Source organism: Gopherus flavomarginatus, chromosome 18 (assembly GCF_025201925.1).
Source record: "Gopherus flavomarginatus isolate rGopFla2 chromosome 18, rGopFla2.mat.asm, whole genome shotgun sequence".
Classification (NCBI taxonomy): Eukaryota; Metazoa; Chordata; order Testudines; family Testudinidae; genus Gopherus; species Gopherus flavomarginatus.
This window is the reverse complement of record NC_066634.1, coordinates 24797087-24820262: the sequence shown is the minus strand read 5'-3', so window position 1 is coordinate 24820262 and position 23176 is coordinate 24797087. Positions and strand designations below refer to the sequence as shown.

Here is a 23176-nt window from a genome sequence, read left to right as displayed (position 1 = left end):
GCACCTGATTTCCCCCGAGCGCCCGCCTGGGCACTGGCCTCGCCAGCCCCTCGCACCTGGAACCGCAGGATGATGGTCCAGATGAGCCCCAGCGTCAGGCGGTGGTTCCCATCCACGATGTCGTGCGAGCCGACGTTCTCCAGGTGCACCCGCTGCTCCTTCAGGAACTGCAGGGCTTTGTCCACGTTCTCCAGAGAGTGGATCCGCATACGCCCGCGTGTCGGCTTGGGCTGGGGCGAAGGGCAGGGGCCTGAGCACTGCACCTCCTGCTGCCCCTCGCCCCGGGGCCACGCAGGCTCCCCGCCCGCCCAGGAGAGCTCTCAGCTAATGCCCCGTCCTCGCCCGGGGCCAGGCAAAGGGCCCTGAGACACCAGCCAGGCCTGGCCCAGCCGTGCTCGGCACAGCCAGAGCTGGGCACGGGGACAGCCCGGTAATGGGGCAGGACAACCACCCCAGGCAGAAGAGAGGGATCGGAAGGAGCTCCGGCAGACAGACAGACAGACGGGGGCTATCTATGGGTACGGACGGACGGACAGACAGGAGCCATGTCCAACCCAGATCCCCTTCGCAGAACCACCCCCCAACCCCACCTTCTGCTGCTGACTCCCGGAGGCTGTTTCTCTGTCCACGCCGGCTTGGGACACCGCGCCTGCGTCCTGCCACCCCAGCTGTGCCCTGCATCCCAGCGTGGCACCCCAGCGCAGACTCTGACGGGGCAGCCCCCAGGGGCCCCCGGAGCTGGACGGAAGGGGCCCCGTAGCACCGAGCTGGCCCAGGCGTTCTCACCAGCTGCTCCCCGGACAGCACCTCCAGCAGCTTGGTCAGCATGTAGCCGTCGCGGAGGTCGGCGTAGAGGTCGCTGATGCGGCAGGACACCTGGGCCAGGTGCGAGTTCACCCACTTGCTGAAGGTTTTCTTCTGCACGGCCTCGCGCTCATCTGCCGCGGTCAAAAGCAGCGCGGTCACTGCCCTGCCCACGCCCAGCCTGTGGAGATGGCTACAAGCCACACGTGCAGGGCCTCCTGCAGCACGCCCTGCTCTAACCAACACAGTGCACTGCCCTGCCAGTGCCAGGAACAGAACCCAGGAGTCCTGGCTCCACCCCCCAGCTCTAACCACTAGACCCCCCTCCCCTCCCAGAGCTGCGGACAGAACTCAGGAGTCCTGGCTCCCAGCCCTCCCGCTCTAACCACTAGACCCCCCTACCCTCCCAGAGCCAGGGAGAGAAACCAGGAGTCCTGGCTCCCAGCCTCCCCTGCTCTAACCACTAGATCCCCCTCCCCTCTCAGAGCTGGGGAGAGAACCCAGGCGTTCTGGCCCCTCGACTCCTGTGACGTACCAGCGAGTGCTTTGATGCGGGAGCACTCAAACAGCTTGGCGGTGGCCGTGGTGTCATCCCAGGCCTGGTTGTCCATGTTCTCCCAGCGCGTATTGTTGTTCTGCAGCTGCACCTCCATGTTATCCAGCTCGGCTGCTCCGTTGGCCATCGGGGAGTTTAACGTCTACCAGAAACGACAGCAAGTGACAGGCTCTGGGCCGGGCTTGGCGGAGACCCTGCTCCAGCCGGCAGCCCCAGGAACCTCCAGCTGGATCGGGGCCTGGTAGCCAGCCTGGCTGCTCTTTTCTAAGCAGCGTGAACAGTGCCAAGCACTTTCCAGCAACCAGGGCATGACAGGTACTGGTGCACGTACAATGCTACATGCTCAACGTTCCTGCATGCCTGCCCCTCCCCCCGCCCAGGAAGGGGTCTCACATGCCATCCCATCACTCATCGTGCAACTGACAATGCACCAAGTGTGTGCACGAGGGATCAGCATGGGGGAAAGCTGCACACACGATTCACTGCCAACGTGCAGTCTGTGTATGCCATGCCTGGGCACGCCAGGGACAGAACCGGCACCTGCTGCACCCCAGGTTCATGCACTTGGCTTCTGCCCACATACCTGCCATCCCGTGTGTCTAAACATCGGACAAGCGATTGCAACGCGCAAAGCAGCGCCCTCAATCGCCCGTGTGACAGTGCTGCTGCTCACACTCATGCGTTCACACGCACGGAGCCCTGGGGGGGAAGCAGGTTCTGTGCTGCACACGCACAGCCCAGCATGCACAGGCCCCTGCTAGCTTGCCAAGGCTTTGCACATGTGCGAGTCACCCAGACGACGCTGCCCACGCTGAGTAGTGAATTCTCAGGGCAGGGACTGTCTGTCCACTGGGCCTGGCCAGCCCCCGGCACAAGGGATTCCTGAGCCTACCGGGGCTTTGGGGACTGCCACGGCCCTAACAGGTGAGCAAAACCCTGAGGAACCGACGATCTCCCCAGCATGAAGCTAAAACGCCGCACGCAGAGGCCAAAAGCCCAGAGGAGACTTCAAGGGCAGCTGTAGAGAGTCGCTGGCCCCGATGCACGAGTAATCTGTACAGAGCTGTGCACGGCCCCCGCAGCCGAGATCACCAGCTTGGCCCTCCTCACAGCCCCGTTCTCCGAGCGTGGGCTGCGCCAATCCCTGCGCAGATCTCGGCCCGAGCGGGGCCTGGTGCAGGACGCACGCTCCTGATGCGTTCGTTACCACGCTGGTGTTATACAGCAGCCAAGGAAGGGGGAATTTGCCCAGCAGATGCCGACTTGCCAAGAAGGCAAGAGAGATTATCCGGTAGGGTGCACAGCAGGGCTGCAGGGGGTGGGGTGGCCACTGGGAGCCAGGATTCCTGGGTTCTACCCCAGCTCTGCCCCTTGGCCTGCTGGATGATGTGGGGCAGGTTACTTCTCCTCCCGCTCTCCGTCAATGTAGACTGGAAACTCTCCCGGGCAGGGACTGTGCAGCACCTGGCACAATAGGCCGTAATACACCTAAAATCTGTGCCTTTCCCTTTGGGCTCTGCATCCTCACGTCTCTGTGCAAAATGCCACCCTCGTCAGCCGACAGCATCACTCTCCCTTTGCATTGGTTCGATGGCAGCACACGGGGCTGGGCAAGGAGGACTCAGCCCCCAGGGCTTCGCTGCACACAGTGACTAGATAAATGCACAATCCAGACGCCTGACAGCGACCAATGGCAACACCCGCCCGTCGCACCACGGAGCTCCCAGCAGGCTTTGCAAACAGGCCTTACGGCCTGCTCAGGCTAATAGATTTTCAGCCTAGAAGTTGCCTTTATGATCTAAGTTGCCCTCCGACATCAGAGAGTCGCCCAGAGATCCTGCACCCAGCCCTGTATGCGGGAACAGAGAGATTCCATCGACGTGTCTCGCCTGGCTCGCCCAGTTTGCCTCCTGCTCTCTAGCCCGTCTCGGAGCTACGAGCGAACGAGGGACGGGACCCGTTGTGACGTTGCTCTCCATATGCTTTATGCAAATATGCTTGGAGTGTGAATACGATGTAACTGGAATATGCTTCATGCAAAAGGTCTCTTGTAAGGGATCATTACAAAGCTTATCATCTCCTGAGTGTGGGCAGCCGGTTTGTATGAATGTACCAGTCTTGTATCTAAAACTAGGACTATGAAGTTAACTCTAAGGTCCTATTGTAATTGTGCAAAGCATGGGCCATTAATGGTGGTTTAGACTTTTGATGGCACCCACTGACTAGGACAATTGGTTGTAGATGGTTTATTTACCTGCAAGCCTTCTTGTGGACATGGGGGCCAGCCTGTGGGTAATGAAGAATGAGGTCTTACAGTGACATGTGACCATGTCACCTAATACTGGAATTCACCTTAAACCTGGTGCTTTTCCATTTAGAAGGAGGAGTGGGAACCCAGAGAGACAAAGGTTTCACACCTTGGGCCAAAGCTATAAAAGGGGGCCAGTCATGAGAAATCCCCTAATTACCACCTGAGCTGTACCAGGGGAAAAGATTAGGCCCAGACTAGGAAGGAGTCTAGTCTGTGAAAGAAGCTTATTGGAACATCTCTGAGGGTGAGATTTACCTGTATTCAGTTTCTTAAATATATTGGGCTTAGACTTGCGTGTTTTTGCTTTATTTTGCTTAGTAACTTACTTTGTTCTGTCTGTTATTACTTGGAACCACTTGAATCCTACTGTTTATACTTCATAAAATCACTTTGGTTTATTGATAAACCCAGAATAAGCGATTAATACCTGGGGGAGCAAACAGCTGTGCATATCTCTCTACCGGTGTTACAGAAGGCGGACAGTTTATGAGTTTACCCTGTACAAGCTTTATACAGAGTAAACCAGATTTATTTGAGGTTTGGATCCCATTGGGAGCTGGAGATAGGAAACCTGCTGAGCAATTTTTGTTAAAGTCTGCAGCTTTGGCCATGTGGTTCACACATGGGTCTGTGTTGCAGCAGACTGGCGTGTCTGGCTCAACCAGACAGAGTTCTGGAGTCCCAAGCTGGCAGGGAAAACAGGCTCAGAGGTAATTCCAGCACATCAGGTGATAGCCCTAAGTGGGGGGTCTCTGTGACTGAACCCGTCACACCCATCACACTGCATGTCAAGTTCCTCTGCCAACCTGCCCCCTGCCACCGATCAGGGCCCCTCCAGTGTGGAAGCCAGCGGAGGAGCTACCACTGCATCGTCCGCACAGTAACTATTCTGGGCCCCAGGGGCTCGCAGTGCAGCCAGGCCATGCGGGGCGCTACCTGGGCATGGCTACAGTGCTCAATTTCCACACGACAAGGCCTGAAAATAGCAATGGGGGGTCAGACTCCTGTCGCTTGCCCCCTCCACCTGGAAACCGGAGCCACCGAACGCCGCTGCGACGAGGGGCCGGAGGGTCAGGTATGAGGTTGGGAACATCTGCAGTGATACGCAGAGATGAGCAAATAACCGAACTTTCCGTTTGGTGGCTGAGATGGAAAATCTAGACAGAAAAATCGTTCATGGCCAACTCGAAACGACGATTATTGGTTTTATAGTTGGAGAAATGAGAAAACCCCAAATATTTCAATGTGGGTCAAACGAAACATTTCGTTTTCTGGGGTTCTCTTCTCTCTTCTTTGATTTTGCAGGTCAGCTCCATTGCCCCGGGAAAAGTCAAAGTCTGTCCTCTGGCCACCCCAGGATTCGCCGCATTTGCCCTGAATTAGCGCCTAGTTCAACCAAGAAATGCAGATTGTGGCAAATAAACAGTTCCCCCGGCCCCTCTCCCGCTGCAGGGCTGAGGTTGACAGAGCGGCGCTGGAAAGCTGCGAGCTGTGCACGTGCCAGGTTTGAACGACTCCCTCACCAGACTTTCCTCACTAGGAACACCCCGTGTTTCTGCCCCATGTGGGTGTCTGGGCGCCTGGCAAGCTGGACACAAACCATCGCACACACAGACACGTGCCCCCAGCCCTGGTCGGCAGCAAGGCGTGGGCTCTTCTCCGTCACACAATCACACACACAGGGGAGCGAGAACCCTTGTGATCGGCAAAGGACTGGGGGGGTGAAATATTACAGCTTTGCAGCCGCAGATCTCACTTTACCCAGGAGGCGGGCGCTTTCCTCTGCCAAGCAAAGGGGGGTTTCCTGGGCCCTGAAGGAGACGAACCAGGAGTTCTGAGAGGGCTTTGCCGACCCCTACAAAGGGGGCAGTAGAGACAGCAAAGGCTGCAGCTATTGTGTATAATTATCTCGGTTACAGCAGCATACGCAGGTTCCACCTGAGAACAGCGGCCCGTCGTGCCAGGCGCTGCGCAGACCCCGACCGAGATGGCGTGGTGCCAGAAGTGATGGATAGATCAACAGAGCACCAGGTAGTGCTCCCCACCCATGGGGCCTGCAGGGACTTGGCACTTTGCTAACTGCCAGGATTGTTACCCCCACTGGACAGGCAGGGGAAACTGAGGCACAGTGACGGGATGGGATTTGTGCATGAACCTGGGCTCCCAGCCTTCCCACCGGCTCTAACCCACTAGGCCCTACTCTCCTCCCTGAGTCAGAAATAGAACCCAGGAGTCCTGGCTCCCAGCCCCCCTGCCCCCAACCACTAAAGCCCCACAGAGCTGGGGACAGAACTCACTCTTGGAGCAGATCTGTTAGAACAGCCCCTCCGGATTTTGCCAGTGCTGGCAAATCGCCCCTGCCCCCGGAATTGTTCCCCTGGTTATTGGACGTCTCATTTCCAGCCTGGATGTGTCCAGCTTCAGCGTCCAGCCAGCGGCTCGCCCAACCTCCCTCTGCGAGCCTGACGAGCCTGCCAGGAAATGTGTGTTCCCCTGTGGGCAGCCCCAGGCTGGGACTCGGGCACCCCTGAACCGTCTCTGTGCTCAGCTAGGCAGCCGGAGCTCCCGCTGTCTGTCACCCCCCAGGAGCTTTCAAACCCGGCGGTTGTTCTCCTGGCCCCCCCAATCAACCAGCGGGCCCCAGAACCGGCCCCAGGCTCCCAGCAGCGTTGCACCAGGGCCAAACACAGGGGGAATCACCTCTGCTCCTACGGGAGAGTCCCCTGTTCCAGGGCCTCATGCTGTGGCGTTTCTGGGGGGCAGAGCTCCCCCCACCCCGATGCCCCAGCTCCCTCCATGGAGTTCGGGGGAGCCGCAAACTGAGGGGGGGCGCGGGGGCAGCTGTGCCAGGGAGACGTGTGAGGGGCTCTCCTCTGCTTCTAGCTGTACACCCCCCTTTGCTCCAGCCCCCCCACTCCCCAGCAAGTAACAGACCAGCCTCAAGGAGCAACAGAGCCACTTGCCCTTGTTGATGGCTTCCCCCCACTCCCGGAAGGGGCGCCCGGGCTCTGGCACAAGGACAGGCTGAACCCCCGCCAGGGCCTCAGCCAGCAGAATGAAAGCGCAGTGTCCCCACCCTCAAGGGAGCTCTCAGGCCAGGCCAGAGGTCAGACCGGGGCCCCCACCCCAGGGGCTAAGGGGGGTCTGATAGAGCCCTGTGTGGTTAAGAGGAGGGGGCTCCACGGGGGGCTGGGGGAAGGGTCCTGGATCCCACCCTTCGGCCACGCAGACCCGGGGGCTCTCAGCAGGGCAGGATCGGTCCCGCTGTGCAGATCGGCAGTGACAGGCGCTCAGCTGCGGTCTGGGCAGCGCCTGGCCAGATGAGGCCCCAATCTCGGCTGGGGTCTGGGCGGCGCCCGGCCCGACGGGGCCCCAATCTCAGCCGGGGTCTGGGCGGCGCCCGGTCCAACGGGGCCCCAATCTCGGCCGGGGTCTGGGCGGCACCTGGCCCGGCGGGGCCCCAATCTCGGCCGGGGTCTGGGCGGCACCTGGCCCGGCGGGGCCCCGATCTCGGCCGGGGTCTGGGTGGCGCCTGGCCCAACGGGGCCCCGATCTCGGCCAGAGTTTGGGTGGCACCTGGCCCGACGGGGCCCCAATCTCAGCCGGGGTCTGGGCGGCGACCGGCCCAACGGGGCCCCAATCTCGGCCGGGGTCTGGGCGGCACCTGGCCCAACGGGGCCCCGATCTCGGCTGGGGTCTGGGCGGCACCTGGCCCAACGGGGCCCCGATCTCGGCTGGGGTCTGGGTGGCACCTGGCCCGACGGGGCCCCAATCTTGGCCGGGGTCTGGGCGACACCTGGCCTGACGGGGCCCCAATCTCTGGGCATTTCTGGGGGGCCAGAGCTCCCCCCACCCCGATGCCCCAGCTCCCTCCATGGAGTTCGGGGGAGCCGCAAACTGAGGGGGGGCGCGGGGGCAGCTGTGCCAGGGAGACGTGTGAGGGGCTCTCCTCTGCTTCTAGCTGTGCACCCCCCTTTGCTCCAGCCCCCCCACTCCCCAGCAAGTAACAGACCAGCCTCAAGGAGCAACAGAGCCACTTGCCCTTGTTGATGGCTTCCCCCCCCCATCAGAAGGGGCGCCCGGGCTCTGGCACAAGGACTGGCTGAACCCCCGCCAGGGCCTCAGCCAGCAGAATGGCACCTGGCCTGACGGGGCCCCAATCTCGGCCAGGGTCCAGGCAGAGCCCAGGGCTGCTTAAGGTGTTTTGGCCACTTTCTGCCACCTTTACTCCCAGGGGACAGATGCTGGTTTCCCAAGCGCCTGTTCTCCACTCCCCAGTCTATTCTGTCTCCCCTTCCCAGCAGCTCTTTGGGGGTAGGTTTGATACTTTCCTCCTTGGTGCCCCGGTAAAGGCCCTGGTGAGATGAGTGTGACGGGTTTGGTCACAGAGACCCCCTTGGGACTGTCACGTGAATTACCTCTGAGCCCGTTTTCCCGGCCAGCCTGGGACTCCAGAACCCTGCCTGGTTGAGCCAGACACGCCAGCCTGCACCAACCCAGACCCAGGGTCTGACCCACGCCCCCAAAGCTGCAGACCTAACTGAAAACAGCGTAAGAAGTGCTCCTGTCTCCAGCACCCAGACACCCAGCTCCCAACGGGATCCAAACCCCAAAGGAAACCGTTGTACTCAGTATAAAGCTCATACAGGGTAAACTCATAAAACTGTCCGGCCTCTATACCACTGGTAGAGAGAGATGCACAGCTGTTTGCTCCCCCAGGAATTAATCACTTACTCTGGGTTAATTAATAAACAAAAGTGATTTTATGAAGTATAAACAGTAGGATTCAAGTGGTTCCAAGTAATAACAGACAGAACAAAGTAAGTTACCAGCAAAATAAAACAAAACACGCAAGTCTCAGCCTAATACAGTAAGAAACTGAATCCAGGTAAATCTCCCCCTCAGAGATGCTCCAGTCAGCGTCTTTCACAGCCCAGCCTCCTACCTAACCTGGCCCGATCCTTTCCCCGGTACAGCCCGTGTTAGCCCAGCTCAGGTGGTGCCTAGGGGGGTTCTCATGACTGCAGCCCCCATTGTCCTGCTCCACGCCCCCATATACCTTTTGCCCAAGGCGGGAATCCTCTGTCTCTCTGGGTCCCCCCACATCTCAATGGAAAAGCCCCAGGTTTAAGATGGATTCCAGCGCCAGGTGACACGTATCAGGGGGTGTTAGTCGGGATCCACAAAAACAACGAGGAGTCCGGTGACACCTTAAGGAGTAACAGATTTATTTGGGCAGAAGCTTTCCCAGGTAAAAAGCTTCTGCCCAAATAAATGTGTTAGTCTTTAAGGTGCCACTGTACCAGGTGACATGATCACATGTCCCTGGCCTCCATTCTTCTGGCCTGACTCCCAGGTAAACAGAGCCATTTACACCCAATTGTCCCGGTCAATGGGAGCTGTCAAGCTTCCAAGCCACCATTAATGGCCCCCACTTCGCATGATTACAGTAGGACTCGGAGTTAACTTCATACTCCTAGATACAAGACTGGTACATTCACACAAACAGGCTGCCCACACTCGGGAGATGATAAGCTTCGTAATACCACCTTACAAGAGACCTTTTGCATGAAGCATATTCCAGTTACATCATACTCACCCTCATCAGCACATTTCCACAAAACATTCTGTAGTGCAACGTCACAACGAGACGAGCCTGAGAGCCAGGGCCAAACCCACCAGGCTCAAACCCACCAGGCTCGCGGCGATCTCCGTGAGAGGCCACGCCAGGAGGAAAGCGGGGGCGGAACCGCTGCCGGGGGCTCTTTGAGCAAGGACCCAGCTGGGACAGCGCCTGGCAGGGAGCCGGGTAAACGGGCTCATCCCCGTGTTCCCAGCCGGGCAGGGATTGCGATCGCCTTGCTGGAGGGGCCTCGTGCCTAGCGCAAGCTGGAGCCCCTCACCCCGGCGCCCGGCCTGCAGCCCAGAACTTCGGCTGTGCTGGAGCAGAGCCTGGGGAAGGAGATGCCCAGCCCCTCGCCGACAGCTCTGCACGTCATTTCTAGCCTGAGCTCGTCTTGCTCGAGCGTCTGGCTGCTGCCTTCGCCGGCTCCAAGCCCCGAGTTCGCACCCAAGCTGGGCCCGTTCTCCGTCCAGTGCCCTGCAGTGTCCAATGGCAGGGAGCGCTGCCCCGAACCGGCTTGCTCAGCGCCAGGCCCAGATAGCGGGGCTCTCTCGCCTCACAGGTGCTCCCGTACCCAGAGCCGGAGGAGCTGAGGCCTGGTGAGGTGGCTGTGCGGCTGGCACCGTTAGCCACAGGGGCTGGTCACGCTGAGTCTCTGGCAGAGGGCGGGACGGGGTCCCCGCGCTGGAAAGGAGCTTGCCTGGCCTGAAAGCAGCACGTGAACCTGCCCAAGGTCCCGGCAGCATCATGGGTCTTTCCGTCTCCCTCGGAAGGGTCAGGATGCAGCAGAGCAAGGGGGTGGATGGCCTGATTCTCACCCCCCCCTGCTCCGGTGCTGGGGCACAGCCCCACAGGGCAGGATCCTGGCACCATTTCAGAACTGAATGATTCCCTCTCATCCTGGGCAAAACAGGAGGCCTGGTGCCCGGATTTCCCTCCAGGGACCAACGCCAGCCAGGCAGAGCCTGCCGCAGATGCTCTGAGCTGGGTGATGCAGGAGTCCGCCTGGCCCCTTCTGGCCTGGAAATGCCTGGAAAGAACGCCCGGCCAGCCAGGCCCGCTGGGGTCTGCCAGCCAGCAAGGAGCAGCAAATCAACCGTGTCTGGCAGGGCACCTGACCCAACCCAAGCCCCGGTGCAGCCGGAGGCCGCAGGCAGGTAGGGAGCCGAGTCGCTCTGTCCCTTGCCTGCCCGCGCTCACACATACGTCCCCAGGCGCTCGTCCAGCTGGCGGCCTGGAAAATGCCAGCAAGCTGGGCTACTGCAATGGACGGTGGAGGACGCAGTCGGGGGGGGGAGATGGAATCGCGTTGGGAGGACAGAGAGAGGACACAGCTGGGGACAGATGGACAGAGGGGGACACACAGACAGGCTGCCAAGGGGTAGATACAGAGACGCACAGGTGGGACCCAGCCTCCGGCCCCACGCTCTCCCTATGCCACCAGCTTTGTTTTAGCCACAATCTCCAACCCGACCGGGAAAGCAACCCCCCCTGCCCCCCAGGGGCTGGAGGAATAAATTAAAACCTGGGCAAGGCTGGGATGGGACCTTCCCCGGCTGGCCGCAGCGTCTGCCCCCAGCCGGAGCTGTGCTAGCCAGCTGGCTCCTGGCCAGGCCCCAGGGTACAACAGCGGCTGGGGGGGCCATGCTCAGCTCACAGCAAGGAGCGTCTCTGCCCTGCCATTCACCTTCAGCAGCCACGGTGCGGGAGAGGGACAGATGCTGCTTGACGCAGGGATGCAGGGGGGCCACAGGGTCTCCTCGTCCCATGGGCACCGACCAGGGCCACAAGGCAGAGAATAAATAACAGCCTCTGCCTGGGTCCGGCCAGGGCCGCCACCTGCCTGGGCCCAGAGAGCCGGCGCGACACTCTTGGCAAACGCCAGCCCGGCCAAAATCCCAACCTGCCCCCCAGCCACCAGCTCCCCTGGGGCCCAGAGACGCAGGGCAGCTCGGGGCTCAGCTGGCTGGGGGCAAAGGGACAAGCGCCCCCCCTTGGCACACACCCAGCTCCGGCTGGTGACCCCGACGGGCAGTGAGCACCCAGAGCCAGAGCTCAGCTGGCACCCTGGGGTGGTGCCCTCCACCCTCCCACGAGGGGGCTCCCCCCCATGCCCATGCCTCCCCTTCCCCTGCCACCTGCCCACGACCCCCCCATCCCTGCGCCCCCCCTTCCCCCGTCACCTGCCTGCGTCTCCCCTTCCCCTGCCACCTGCCCACGACCCCCCCATGCCTGCGCCCCCTTCCCCCGTCACCTGCCTGCGCCCCCCTTCCCCCGCCATCTGCCTGCGTCTCCCCTTCCCCTGCCACCTGCCCACGACCCCCCCATGCCTGCGCCCCCCTTCCCCCGCCACCTGCCCATGCCCGCGCCCCCCCCGCGAGTGGGGCTCCCCCCATCCCCGCGCCCCCCATGCCCGCGGCGCAGGACTCACCCCGGCGCCGCCTCCCGCAGCATCCGGGCCCGGTGCGCGCCGCAGAGCGCCCGGCCAGGCAGCCCCGCCGTCACCGCCGCCCCCCGCGCCCGGCCAATCCCGCTCGGCGGCGCAGCCTCCCCCCGTCCCCGCCCGGCTGCCGCGGCTTGGCCGGCCCGGAGCGCGGAGCGAGGCGCGGGGCTGGGGCGCGCCAGGGGCAGAGGGGCGGGATGCGCTCGGGATGCAGCTGCAGGGCGCCTGGGTCCTGTTCCTGCCGCAAGCCGCGAGCAACCCCCCCCCTCCACTGGGGGCGAGTGTCAGTGGGCTCTGCCAAGCGGGGTCTGGCCCTTGGGGGTCTGGGCAGCGCCAGGCCTGACGGGGCCCTGATCTCAGCTGGGGTCTGGGGGGCACCCGCCACGATGGGTCCCTGATCTCAGCCGGGGTCTGGGGGGCACCCGGCACGATGGGTCCCTGATCTCAGCCGGGGTCTGGGCAGCGCCAGCCCGATGGGGCAGTGATCTCGGTCGGGGTCTGTGCAGCGCCAGACCTGACGGGGCCCTGATCTCAGCTGGGGTCTGGGGGGCACCCGGCACGATGGGTCCCTGATCTCAGCCGGGGTCTGGGCAGCGCCAGCCCGATGGGGCAGTGATCTCGGTCGGGGTCTGTGCAGCGCCAGACCTGACGGGGCCCTGATCTCAGCTGGGGTCTGGGCAGTGCCAAGCTGGATGGAGCCCTGATCTAGGTCAGGCTCTGGGCAGCGTCCTGCCGGATGGAGCCCTGATCTAGGTCGGGCTCTGGGCAGTGCCCAGCCGGATGGAGACCTGATCTAGGTCAGGCTCTGGGCAGCGTCCTGCCGGATGGGGCCCTGATCTCAACTGGGGTCTGGGCACTGCCCAGCCCGACGGGGCCCTGATCTCGGCCGGGGTCTGGGCAGCGCCCAGCACAGTGCAGGACTTGATCTCAGTTGGGGCCTCCAAATTTGGATTTTTTATTTACAATTTTTTTAATAAAAGAATTTTACCAGCCCAGTCTCCATGGACTAAAGTCTCAGCAGGAAAGGGGAGTTTGCCCCTTGTAGATTTATGGGGCTGTTAAAATTGCCCCCCCAGGAGCCTAGCTGAAGCCAGGAGCTCCAGGGAGCAGCGCCGGTGACTCTGGCCTTTTGACCTGTGCCTGGGTTTGGATTGTTTCCTTGGTTCCCACTGGTTACCGTGAGCCAGTTGCAGGACCAGGGACATGGGGCTGAATGAAGATAATTTGGGTCACAAGGTCCATCCTACTGGGCCTCTCCGATACTGTAGCCCTGTCTGGCTGTGGCCTCTGCCAGAGTTTTGAGAGCCGGAGCAGTTCACCCCTCTTCCAGCTACTGTTCCAGGCTCTCTGCAGACTCAGGAAGGCACAGTGCACCTTGGTTGTGCATCTAGCATAGGGGGTCTCAGACTGTCCTGTGACCCCTTCACACAGCAAGCCCCTGAGTGCCACCCCCCCTTCCACATTACAAACACTTGTTTATCTATGTAACACCATTAGAAATGCTGGAGGCAAAGCGGGGTTTGGGGTGGAGGCTGACAGCTCGTGACCCCCCATGTAGTAACCTTGTGAGCCCCTGAGGGGTCCCGACCCCCAGTTTGAGACCCCCTGATCCCGCGCGGGTGATGTGGGAGGGTGGACAGGATTGAGGGCAAAGAAAAGGACAGGGGCTCTGATTCCCCACCTCCCCTGGGGCCCTGCGGCCAGCTCAGGCCCCCGTGGTCAGGAGAGAGGAACTGAAGCTGGCCCTGGCCTAGAGAAGGGTGGCTGGGAGGCTGTGGGGAACGGCGTGCCAAGCGGGGGAGGAGGGATCGGTTTGCTCCCTGGAAATGCCTCCAGGGGAACTGCTCTAACTGCAGACAAACTAGGCAGCAGCCCAGGGCCGCTGGGCCAGCCCTGGGCCATGCGGTGACGCAGGGGGCCAGGTGGCACCAACGCTCCGGTTTGGCCTGGCCACACGTGGCCTGGCTGGAGGGGCAGCCCTGCGGGCTCCCCGCACGCCCTGGGGAGGAACCTCGGTTCTAGGCGGCAGGAGGGGCTGCCATGGGAGGCAGAGCTGAGCAGCCTCTGGGGAGCGCGGCCGGAGCGTTGGCACCAGAAGAAATGGGGGGAGCCCGGCCAGGAGGCAGCACAGCTTGGAGGGGGGAGATGGTTTCCAGTCACAGGAGGAGGGAGGTTTGTCCGCACAGAGGCAGAAAACAGCCCGGCAGGTTTGAAGATGGAGTTTAGTGAGTTTGAGTTATTGTGGCTGGTTCTCCGGAAACACCCAGGAGGTCAATGATCCGACCCAGAGGCCAGGTTCGGTGAATCCTGGTCATGTGCCACCCGAGGCATGAAGTGCATCTGCTAAGAAGTGGGCAGCCGTGACCAGAAACGCCACCAGTGCTGGGAACCAGGAGGGAAGGGAGAGAGAATACGACAGAAAATATCATGTTGCCTCTCATATCAGTCATGGGACGTCCACAGCTGCAATACTGCAGGCAGATGTGCTCGCCCCATCTCCAGCTGAGGTATTGGACTTGGAAAAGGTTCTGAAATGCTGAGGGATCTGGAACGGCTGCTGTGTGTGGAGGGATCAATCAGGCTGGGGCTGTTCAGCGTGGAAAAGAGACGGCTAAGGGGGATGGGATAGAGGGCTACAAAATAGTGATGGGTGTGGAGGAAGTGACTAGGGACGTGTTATTTGCTCCTCATAAGGACAAGAACCAGGGGTCACCCAATGACATTAACAGGCAGCAGGTTTAAAACAAACGAGAGGAAGTATTTCTTCACCCAACACACGATTAACCTGTGGAACTCCCTGCCAGGGGATGTTGTGAAGGCCAAAAGTATAACTGGGTTCAAAACAGAGTGAGATGAGCTCCTGGAGCTGGGTCCATCAGTAGCCATTAGCCAGGATGCTGAGGGACACAGCCGTGCCCCGAGTGTCCCTAGATCTGTGATAGCCAGAACCTGGGACTGGATGCCAGGGGATGGATCACTGATAACCGCCCTCTTCTGCTCATTCCCTTGGGGCACCTGGCTCCGGCAGCTGTCAGAGACGGGGCACTGGCCTGGAGGGGCCGTTGCTCTGACCGCTCCCGTGAACTTGACAGGACACCGTGGCAAGTGCCGGACTCGATGCCCCAGGTGGGCTCCAGTCCTGAGTTCGTTTGTGCCCCCGACACTTGGCCCCAGCTCTGAACGGCCACGGGGCCCCCCTTTGCGCGGGGGCCTCTGAGCCCGGGGCTGGGCGGACGCAGGCAGGTGGCATTCGGCGGGCGGCCGGCCTGGCAGGAGTCTCGGGTCTCAGCCGCGGGCACCGGGCAGTGCAGGACAAGGCCCTGGGGGCAGGGAGACGAAGCCTGTGGCTGTGGTGGGGGCAGACGGGCAGAGCCCCCAGAGACAGGCGGGGAACCCGGAGCTCGGCCATGGGGGCCCGGGGCAGGGGGCTGGCTCGCGCTGTGCCCGGCCCCCGGGGGTGGAGCTGCGAGGGGAGGGCTCTCCCCGCACGGGGAGTCGGGAGCCGGAGCCGGAGCAGAGCCGCCCAGCATGGCAGCCTGCAGGAACATTGTCATTTTCGGGGCCACCGGCATGACCGGCCTGGCCACCCTGGAGCAAGCCCTGCAGGCGGGTAAGCGGGGCGCGGGGCCCCCCGGTGCCCGGGCACAGACAGGGGCTGCACGGGGTGGCGGAGTCCGAGGGAGGCACCTGCTGCCGGTTCCAGTCCTGCCTCCGTCACTCGCTCCTCTCGGGGTCTCTGCTGGGGACCCACTTTCCCCTCCTCGAACATCGGGCAGCGGATCCTCCCCGTGTCTGCTGCGACCGGGGGCGCTTCGGGAAAGGGGCTGCGTCTTGCTGTGTCTGTGCAGCGCCTGGCGCCACGGGCCCTGATCTCGGCTGGGATCTAGGTGGTGCCTGGCGCAACGGGGCCTGATCTCGGCTGGGGTCTGGGCAGCGCCCGGCCCGACGGGGCCCTGATCTCGGCTGGGGTCTGGGGGGCGCCCGGCCCGACGGGCCCTGATCTCAGCCAGGGGCTGGGGGGCGCCCGGCCCGACGGGCCCTGATCTCAGCTGGGGTCTAGGTGGTGCCTGGCCCGACGGGGCCCTGATCTCAGCCGGGGTCTGGGTTGCGCCCGGCCCGACGGGGCCCTGATCTCAGCCGGGGTCTGGGTTGCGCCCGGCCCGACGGGGCCCTGATCTCAGCCGGGGTCTGGGTGGTGCCCAGCCCGACGGGGCCTGATCTCGGCTGGGGTCTGGGCAGCGCCCGGCCCGACGGGGCCATGATCTCGGCTGGGGTCTGCGTGGTGCCCAGCCTGACGGGACCTGATCTCAGCTGGGGTCTGGGCAGCGCCCAGGCTTTACGTGACTTCTGGGTCTCTGGGTGGGGAAGGCACATGTGAGCTGGAGAGATAAGATGGGGGCGTTGGTATCAGGGCTGCCAGGGGCCAGAAACAGCTGAACAGAGCCAGCGTAGACGGGTGGGGTGTTTTTAGCCTGCGTTGCACTGAGCTGGCGCTAGCATAGACTGTCCTGGTGCTGCGGGCACTCGAAAGGCTCGCAGGGTGAGGGCCTTGGTGTCTGTGGGTCCTAGGCTCAGCTCTGCCACTGACTCTGCAGAAATGGGACACAGCCTGGCACTGCGTGACTCAGTTTCCCCAGCTGCGGGATGGGGAGGGTGGAGCACTTTGCTGCCCCTCTGATGAAAGGGGCTACGAACCGGTGCCTGGGCTTTCTCTGCTCCAGCCCTGTTCGCTCTGGGAGGTCAAACGCTACCAGTGGCCCGACTTGGTGGCAGATTTCGTGGAGGGCCACCAGTCCCCAGCACAGATCTAGGCGTGGGAATGGGACGCTTCCCTCACTCCCAGAGGCAGCACTTGCCTCCGTCCCCATCTCGGCACCGCACGAGCCTGGTGCATTGAGCGATCGGCCCTGGTGTGGCTGCCGCGCAAGGCACCTGAATGCTGTGCCCTGGTTCCCCGAGCCCCAGCCCGAGCGGTGCAGGATCAGCGCTGGGTGAGTGCCCAAGGAGCCAGCGGGTGGGCTCTCGGCTGCAGGACCCTCAGAGCGAGCAGCTGGGGCCAGGAACCCGGTACTCCCCTGGGAAACGCTGCTGCCGTGAAGGTTGAGAGGGGCTGGATCGGGCTCGCTGGGCACCAGAGACTCCAGGAGACAAAGGCAGAGCGGTTAGGTGTATTACGGCAGCACTAGGGAGCCGCAGTCCTGGAGCCGGACCCTGCGGTGCCGGGTGCTGCACGGCCCACAACAGCCGGGCCCTGCCCCGCTAAGTGAGGAACGAGACCCAGCGGCTGGACGCTGCAGCGAGTAAATTCAGGCAGGTTGGTACCCAGGCGCTGCAGCAAATGACCTGGGAGACGGGGACCCCCAGCAGCCAGCGCCTGCAGATCCAGCCCGAGCGTCTCTTTCAACAGCCCCCCTCCAGCAAGGCCACCAGCTCGGGCTGGGTGCGACCCTCCACCCTGTGTTACCACAATGGCAGATTGGGTGGGGTCCCTTGTGGCCTAAAGCTCCCTGAGGCTGCAATCGCTGGGGCCAGGGGCCAGGGGCCAGGCCGAAGGAGAGCCTGGCCCTGCAGCACTGGCTCTGTCCGTGGGAGGTCCCGGCTTTGCCCCCATCCACTAGGACTGTGTGTGAAATGCCACCTAGCTGGGGAGGGCCAGTCCGGATGCCTGGGTTCTCTTCCCCGCTCCACCAGTGACCAGCTCGTGACTTGGGCAGGTCCCCCCGAGTCTCACTTCCTCAGTGAGGAGCATCCGGCAGCTTCTGTAGAGTTGTCAGCTAATGGGAAGTGCTGTGCTGGACCTGGGGTAGGATTAACCCAACAAAACCATTTATACTGCAGGAGCTGCCCAAGGCCTCTCATGCCGGGCGCCGCCCAGACCCCGGCTGAGATCAGGGCCCCCTCGTGCCGGGCGCCGCCCAGACCCCGGCTGAGATCAGGGCCCCCTCGTGCCGGGCGCCGCCCAGACCCCGGCTGAGATCGGGGCCCCCTCGTGCCGGGCGCCGCCCAGACCCCGGCTGAGATCGGGGCCCCCTCGTGCCGGGCGCCGCCCAGACCCCGGCTGAGATCGGGGCCCCCTCGTGCCGGGCGCCGCCCAGATCCCGGCTGAGATCAGGGCCCCATCACGCCGGGTGCCGCCCAGACCCCGGCTGAGATCAGGGCCCCCTCGTGCCGGGCGCTGCCCAGACCCCGGCTGAGATCGGGGCCCCCTCGTGCCGGGTGCCGCCCAGACCCCGGCTGAGATCGGGGCCCCATCACGCCGGGCGCCGCCCAGACCCCGGCCGAGATTGGGGCCCTGTCGCGCCGGGCGCCGCCCAGACCCCAGCTGAGATTGGGGCCCCATCACGCCGGGTGCTGCCCAAGCGCCAGCCAAGATCGGGGCCCCGTTGGACCGGACGCTGCCCAGACTCCGGCCAAGCGCCAGGCAGCATCTCACACCTAGTGTGCACTGGTGTCAAATGCATTTCACAGCCGGTATGCACTGGCGTCTCACGTGCCGAGCGCCGGGCAGCGTCTCACACCTGGTGTGCGCTGGTGTCATACAGGTCCGGAGCGACTCAACCTCTGTGTCAGAGCTGCCAGCGAGGGAGGGTCCGTCTGGTCCCGCAGCTCAGATGCTCCAACAAGGCAGAGCTCCCTGATCCTGCTGAGTCACGGGTTCCCCCTGCCCCCTGGTGCTCTCTCACCACCCCATGGCGGGGAGCATAGGGGAGGGGAGAACAGCCTGCTCCTGCTGGCCCCAGGCCTGGGTCTCTGGTCCTCCGTGGGGGCCAGGGATGTGGGGTTAAAGCCGCTTTGCTGCCCCGTATCCTGGGCCCTGCCTGGCTTTGGAGTCGGTACAGCAGCCTCAGGGCTGCTCTAACTCCCGCTCCGCCCCCATGGGCCCCAGGGGGCAGGGAATAGCCACAGCGCAGTGCACCTCGATCAGCGGAGTGGGGCACAGAGACCCTGGTGACAGGGACTCTCGGTAGGACCGGGGGGTTCTCAATGTACCGACCTCCTTGCAGCCCCAACCCACACAGCCTAGTCACACTCCCCCACCCCCAGGGCGGCCCCACGCCCCAGGATTGCTCTGGGGGAGACGCAGGGGGCTTGAGCTCCCCCTCTACTGGCTCAGAGCAGGTGCTGCAGGTGCAAGGTGTGCCCTGCGCAGTGCAGCGTGACCTTTGGGCATGGGACCAGGGGGCTGCTGGGTCTCTGGCCGAAGCTCCCACACCAGAGGGGTCCCACTACCCAGCCAGAGACTGACAATAACTCCTAGCGCTTTGCAAACTGCCAAGAGATTGGTGTCAAAGGTGTTGTCCCCTGTGAATAGCCAGGGGAAACTAAGGCACAGGGACGTGGCAAGGCTGAGGCCACACAGTGAGTATCAGAGCCAGAAAGGGAACCCAGGAGTCCGGGCTCCCAAACCCCTTCACCGCACTGTACCTACTAGCCCTCACTTCCCTCCTAGAGCCAGGGACAGAACCCAGGAGTCCTGGCTCCCCCCTACCCCCGGTCTAACCACCAGACCCCACTCCCTTCCCAGAGCCAGGGATAGAACCCAGGCGTCCTGGCTCCCCCCTTCCCCCGGTCTAACCACCAGACCCCACTCCCCTCCCAGAGCCGGGGATAGAACCCAGGCGTCCTGGCTCCCAGCCCCCTACTCTCACCACTAGACCCCACTCCCTCTGGCACCACCCAAGGCTCCCCCCTGCGCACACCCACTCGCTGTCTCTCCCACTGGCAGGGTACCAGGTGACAGTGCTGGTGCGGGACCCAGCACGGCTGCCTCCGGAGCACCGGCCGGCGCGGGTCGTGGTGGGCGACGTGCTGAACCCGGCGGACGTGGACAAGGCGATTCAGGGGCAGGACGCTGTCATCATCATCCTGGGCACCCGCAACGACCTCAGTACTACGCGCCCCCCCAGGGACTGGGGCCCCTCCCTCGGCCCCTGCGCTGCCCGCTCCTCCTGCCCCCTGGGGCCCCTTCTTCGGCCCCTGCGCTGCTCGCTCCTCCTGCCCCCTGGGGCCCCTTCTTCGGCCCCTGCGCTCCCCACTCCTCCCCCCTGGGCCCCTCCCCCAGCCCCCGTGCTCCCTGCTCCTCCTGCCCAGCCCTGCACCCTCTGACCCACCCCCTGCACCCCCCCAAGCTCCCCCTGCCCCATCCCACAAAGCCCCCATGCCCAACGAATCCCCCTACCCTTGGCACTGCCCCCCAACCCCTGGAGCCCCCCTGACCCATCTGCTCTCCCATCCAGGCCCCACCACCATGATGTCTGAGGGCACCAGGAACATTGTGGCTGCCATGAAGGCCCACGGGATCCGGAAGGTGGTCGTGTGCCTGTCGGGTGAGTCCAGTGGCCCCTGCCCTGAGCTGTGGGGCACCAGCTGGGTGCATGCCCCTGCCAGCGGCTCCCTGGGCTCGTGGCCGGCCAGCATGGGCCATGCGGGGGCCGGATTCCGGCTAGGTCCTTCCACGAGCTGTGCAGCCTTTGGGCTCAGCGGCTCTCTGAGCACGGGGGGACCCTGCCCTGCACCCAGGCTATGGAGGAGGTTTCTGGTTCAGCCCCTCCCCGCGTTAGCGGCTCCGGTTTGCCAGGTTCTTGTGCCAGCTCCGGGATTAGCAGAACGATGGGGCAGATGGGAGCCCTGGGGGCCGGCCGGCCGCAAACTCGTAGGAGAAACCCCATGGAATTGGTTCAGCGGGCGCCGTTCCAAGCCCTCTGGCCTAGTGCCGGGGGGAGAGACCCCAGAGGGAGCTGAGCAGCTGCGTCCGGCAGAGCACCCTGGGGTGGGGGGTTATCGGCGTCTCCCTCGTCACATGGTCCTGGACTGGCCCCGTCATACAGCGATGCCTCGTGGGTCTTTGGGAGGGTTCCCCTCCTGGTCGTTCCTCCCCTGCCAGGGAGGGGCCTGCTCCCGCGGGTTCCTAACCCCTTTGCCTCGGGTTCAGTAGCACGTCCGCCCCTTCGCTCCCCCCGGGTGTCCTGGGGGCTGTGGGGCTGCCCCAAGCTGGGAGAAACGAGCCCCTTGCGGTAATCTGGCCGCAGGGCCGCCCGGCAGCTTCGTCACGTGCAACACTCCAGGGTTACCTGCTACTGTCTGACGGGCCTTGCAGGCGCCTCATGTCCCTGCCTTACCGGATACCCCCGTCTCCCTCCATGGGCAGAGCATAGTCACCAGCGGCTTTATCCTCGCATCCCTCGGGGTAAGCCCCACCTCTCAGCTGGGGGACAAAAGGACTTGCCCAAGTCACACAGAAAATCAGTGGGAGAGAACCCAGGAGTCCTGGCTCCCACCCTCCTGTTCTAGCCACTAGAGCCCACTCCCCTCCCAGAGCTGGGGAGAGAACCCAGGAGTCCTGGCTCCCACTCCCCCTGCTCTGACCACTAGCCCCTCCTCCCCTCCCATCCCCTCCCCTCCCAGAGCTGAGGAGAGAACCCAGGAGTCCGGGCTTTGCCGCCACTGCCCTTCCTCCCCTGTTCTGACTCTCCCTTCATGCCCCTCCCCTGTAGCTTTCCTGATGTGGGACCTGAAGAAGGTGCCAGCCAAGCTCCTGCCTGTGACGGAGGATCACATCCGCATGCACCAAATCCTGCTGGAGTCGGGGCTGGACTGCGTCTCCGTCATGCCGCCCCACATCGCCGGTGGGTAGGGGGCTCTGGCTGGGACCAGCTGGAGTGGGGGGCCGGGTGGGCTCCCCCCTGGGTCACGGGGGGCAATGGGGGGGCAGGATACCCCCTCCCAGTTGGAGGGCTGAGTGGGTGGGTGACTTGGAGCGGGGCCCCACGTCACGCACACACGCATACACCCCCCAGACGGGCTCGCTGGCCGAGCAGGGGGCTGGCATGGGAAGAAGGGGCCGGTGACCCTCCGTGCCGGCTCTGTCCCAAGCTGTCCCTCCCTCTGCCCACCAGACGACCAGCCGCTGACCGGGGACTATACAGTGACGGTGAACACGTCCGGCGGCGCCCGGGTCATCTCCAAGCACGACCTCGGCCACTTCTTCCTGAAATGTCTCACCACCTCGGAGTACGACGGGCAGAGTGTCTACCTCTCCAGGAACTACCCCAAGGTGTGAGGGCGCCGTGCTGCCCCTGCCGCTTGGATCCAGCTGCCTGCCACCACTTACCCGCAACCTCGCTGCCTGCTCCGGATCCGGGGGGCTCGGCCCAGCTCCTAGCCACTACCGCAGCGCAAGTGGGGCTGGCTGGGCCCCTGGATCGGGGGCCAAATGAGCTAATCTGAGTTCAGGTCTGTCCTCCACGGCCCGTGACAGGAGAGAAAATTCAGCCTCCAGCTCCCCAGCGTCTTTCCACAGGTCAGTTCGCGAAGCTCCTTCAGGGCCAGTGCTCCACCCCGGCTGGAGCTGCCCTGCTCACCCCATGGCGACCCCTTGCTGCCGAGCCCAGGCCTCGGGCTGCCTTTGCTATTCAGCTGTGGTTTGCTCCTCGCAGGCGGCAGGAGCCTCTGCCCACCTGCCGCGCAGGGACGAGTAAAGATTTCCTATTTTCTCAGACTGCATCTCGTGAGTCTCTTTCATCTCTGAGCAGCCAGCTCCGCAGCGCGCGTGGGGGTTTTTGTGGGGGTCATTGCGGGATTAGCCTGTGCACCTCCTTGCCACTGGATTGCAATGGAGCGTTAAACAAGGCTCCGATGAGCAGGAATAGCCAGTGCTCCGGATGCAGGGATTAAAACTACAGTGGAGAATTTGGGACAGTGGGCACCCCTGGCTGCAGGGCAGCATCGTCATGTCACGCTCCAAGCACCTTTCCGCCCTGGATCTCAAAGCACTTCACACAGACGGGGCAGGACCATTATCCTCATGTTACAGCTGGGGAAATCAAGGCACAGAGCGGGAAAGTGACTTGCCCTAGCTGGGAACAGGCCTTAAGTGTCCTGTCTGCCCGGGCACCATTCTAACCCTCCAGCTAAGAGAGTTCACGTCTCCCTGTGGACGGCACTGCGGGGTCTCTGGAGCAGCTGCTGCTGGCCCGTTGCAGACAGGATACCGGGCCAGATGGGCTCTGGTGTGATCCGAGGGGTGGGGTGGGGTGATTCCTCAGCCCCCAAACAGCTGTACAGATATTAGCCAATTAGCCCCTTGTGCCCTGCGTGGCAGGCAGGCATCCCCACGTGCCAGAGGGGGACCCGGCTGCTGAAGAGGGAAGGGCTAGTCCACTGAGGATCGCACTGGCCCCTGAGAACAATGGGCTCTGCTGGGGGCTGAGCGGCACCATGGCCTAGTGGTTAGACCACCGGCCTGGGGCACGTGGGAGACCTGGACTAATAACCATGTTTCTGAATCCTGTACAAGGTGCCAGGCCAAGCCACAGAGCCACAGTGTCCTGTGATGGGCTCTGCACCCCAGGGAGCACCTCAGCAGGGCTGCAGACTGTTTAAAGGGATAGCACCCAGGTCCCATTTGGGGAAACCGAGGCACGGAGCAATGCAGCGACT

At 63.3% G+C, this 23176-nt stretch overlaps 2 protein-coding genes and 1 long non-coding RNA gene across 9 annotated transcripts in view; 2 read left to right on the top strand and 1 right to left on the bottom strand.

Moving 5' to 3' along the window:
* SPTBN4 (spectrin beta, non-erythrocytic 4) overlaps positions 1 to 11779 on the bottom strand; it is a 74316-nt gene extending 62537 nt beyond the window's left edge. For all 7 annotated transcript variants that reach the window (XM_050928320.1, XM_050928322.1, XM_050928323.1 and 4 more), the window contains exons 1-4: positions 11726 to 11779; positions 1340 to 1502; positions 787 to 938; positions 57 to 230 (exon numbers count right to left, since the gene is read on the bottom strand). In XM_050928320.1, coding sequence (XP_050784277.1) covers positions 57 to 230; positions 787 to 938; positions 1340 to 1487 — 474 coding nt within the window. In that variant the 5' untranslated portion in view covers positions 1488 to 1502; positions 11726 to 11779. The remainder of the gene's footprint in view (positions 1 to 56; positions 231 to 786; positions 939 to 1339; positions 1503 to 11725) is intronic.
* A 3435-nt stretch (positions 11780 to 15214) lies between these two features.
* On the top strand, positions 15215 to 22240 carry BLVRB (biliverdin reductase B). Its single transcript, XM_050928662.1, has 5 exons — positions 15215 to 15347; positions 19464 to 19625; positions 19975 to 20064; positions 21232 to 21363; positions 21634 to 22240. The coding sequence occupies exons 1-5, from the start codon at positions 15266 to 15268 to the stop codon at positions 21795 to 21797; spliced, it is 630 nt and encodes a 209-aa protein (XP_050784619.1). The 5' UTR covers positions 15215 to 15265; the 3' UTR covers positions 21798 to 22240.
* On the top strand, positions 16740 to 19270 carry LOC127037176 (uncharacterized). The gene is made up of 2 exons (XR_007770288.1): positions 16740 to 17051; positions 17576 to 19270. It is a non-coding gene; the product is annotated as an uncharacterized LOC127037176 (long non-coding RNA).
* Positions 22241 to 23176: the final 936 nt, after the last annotated feature.

Coding starts and splice junctions, on each gene's coding strand:
- BLVRB (XM_050928662.1), top strand. CDS start 15,266: ATGGCAGCCTGCAGGAACATTGTCATTTTCGGGGCCACCGGCATGACC. Junction 15,348..19,463: donor GGAGCAAGCCCTGCAGGCGG/GTAAGCGGGGCG, acceptor TCCCACTGGCAG/GGTACCAGGTGACAGTGCTG. Junction 21,364..21,633: donor CATGCCGCCCCACATCGCCG/GTGGGTAGGGGG, acceptor TCTGCCCACCAG/ACGACCAGCCGCTGACCGGG.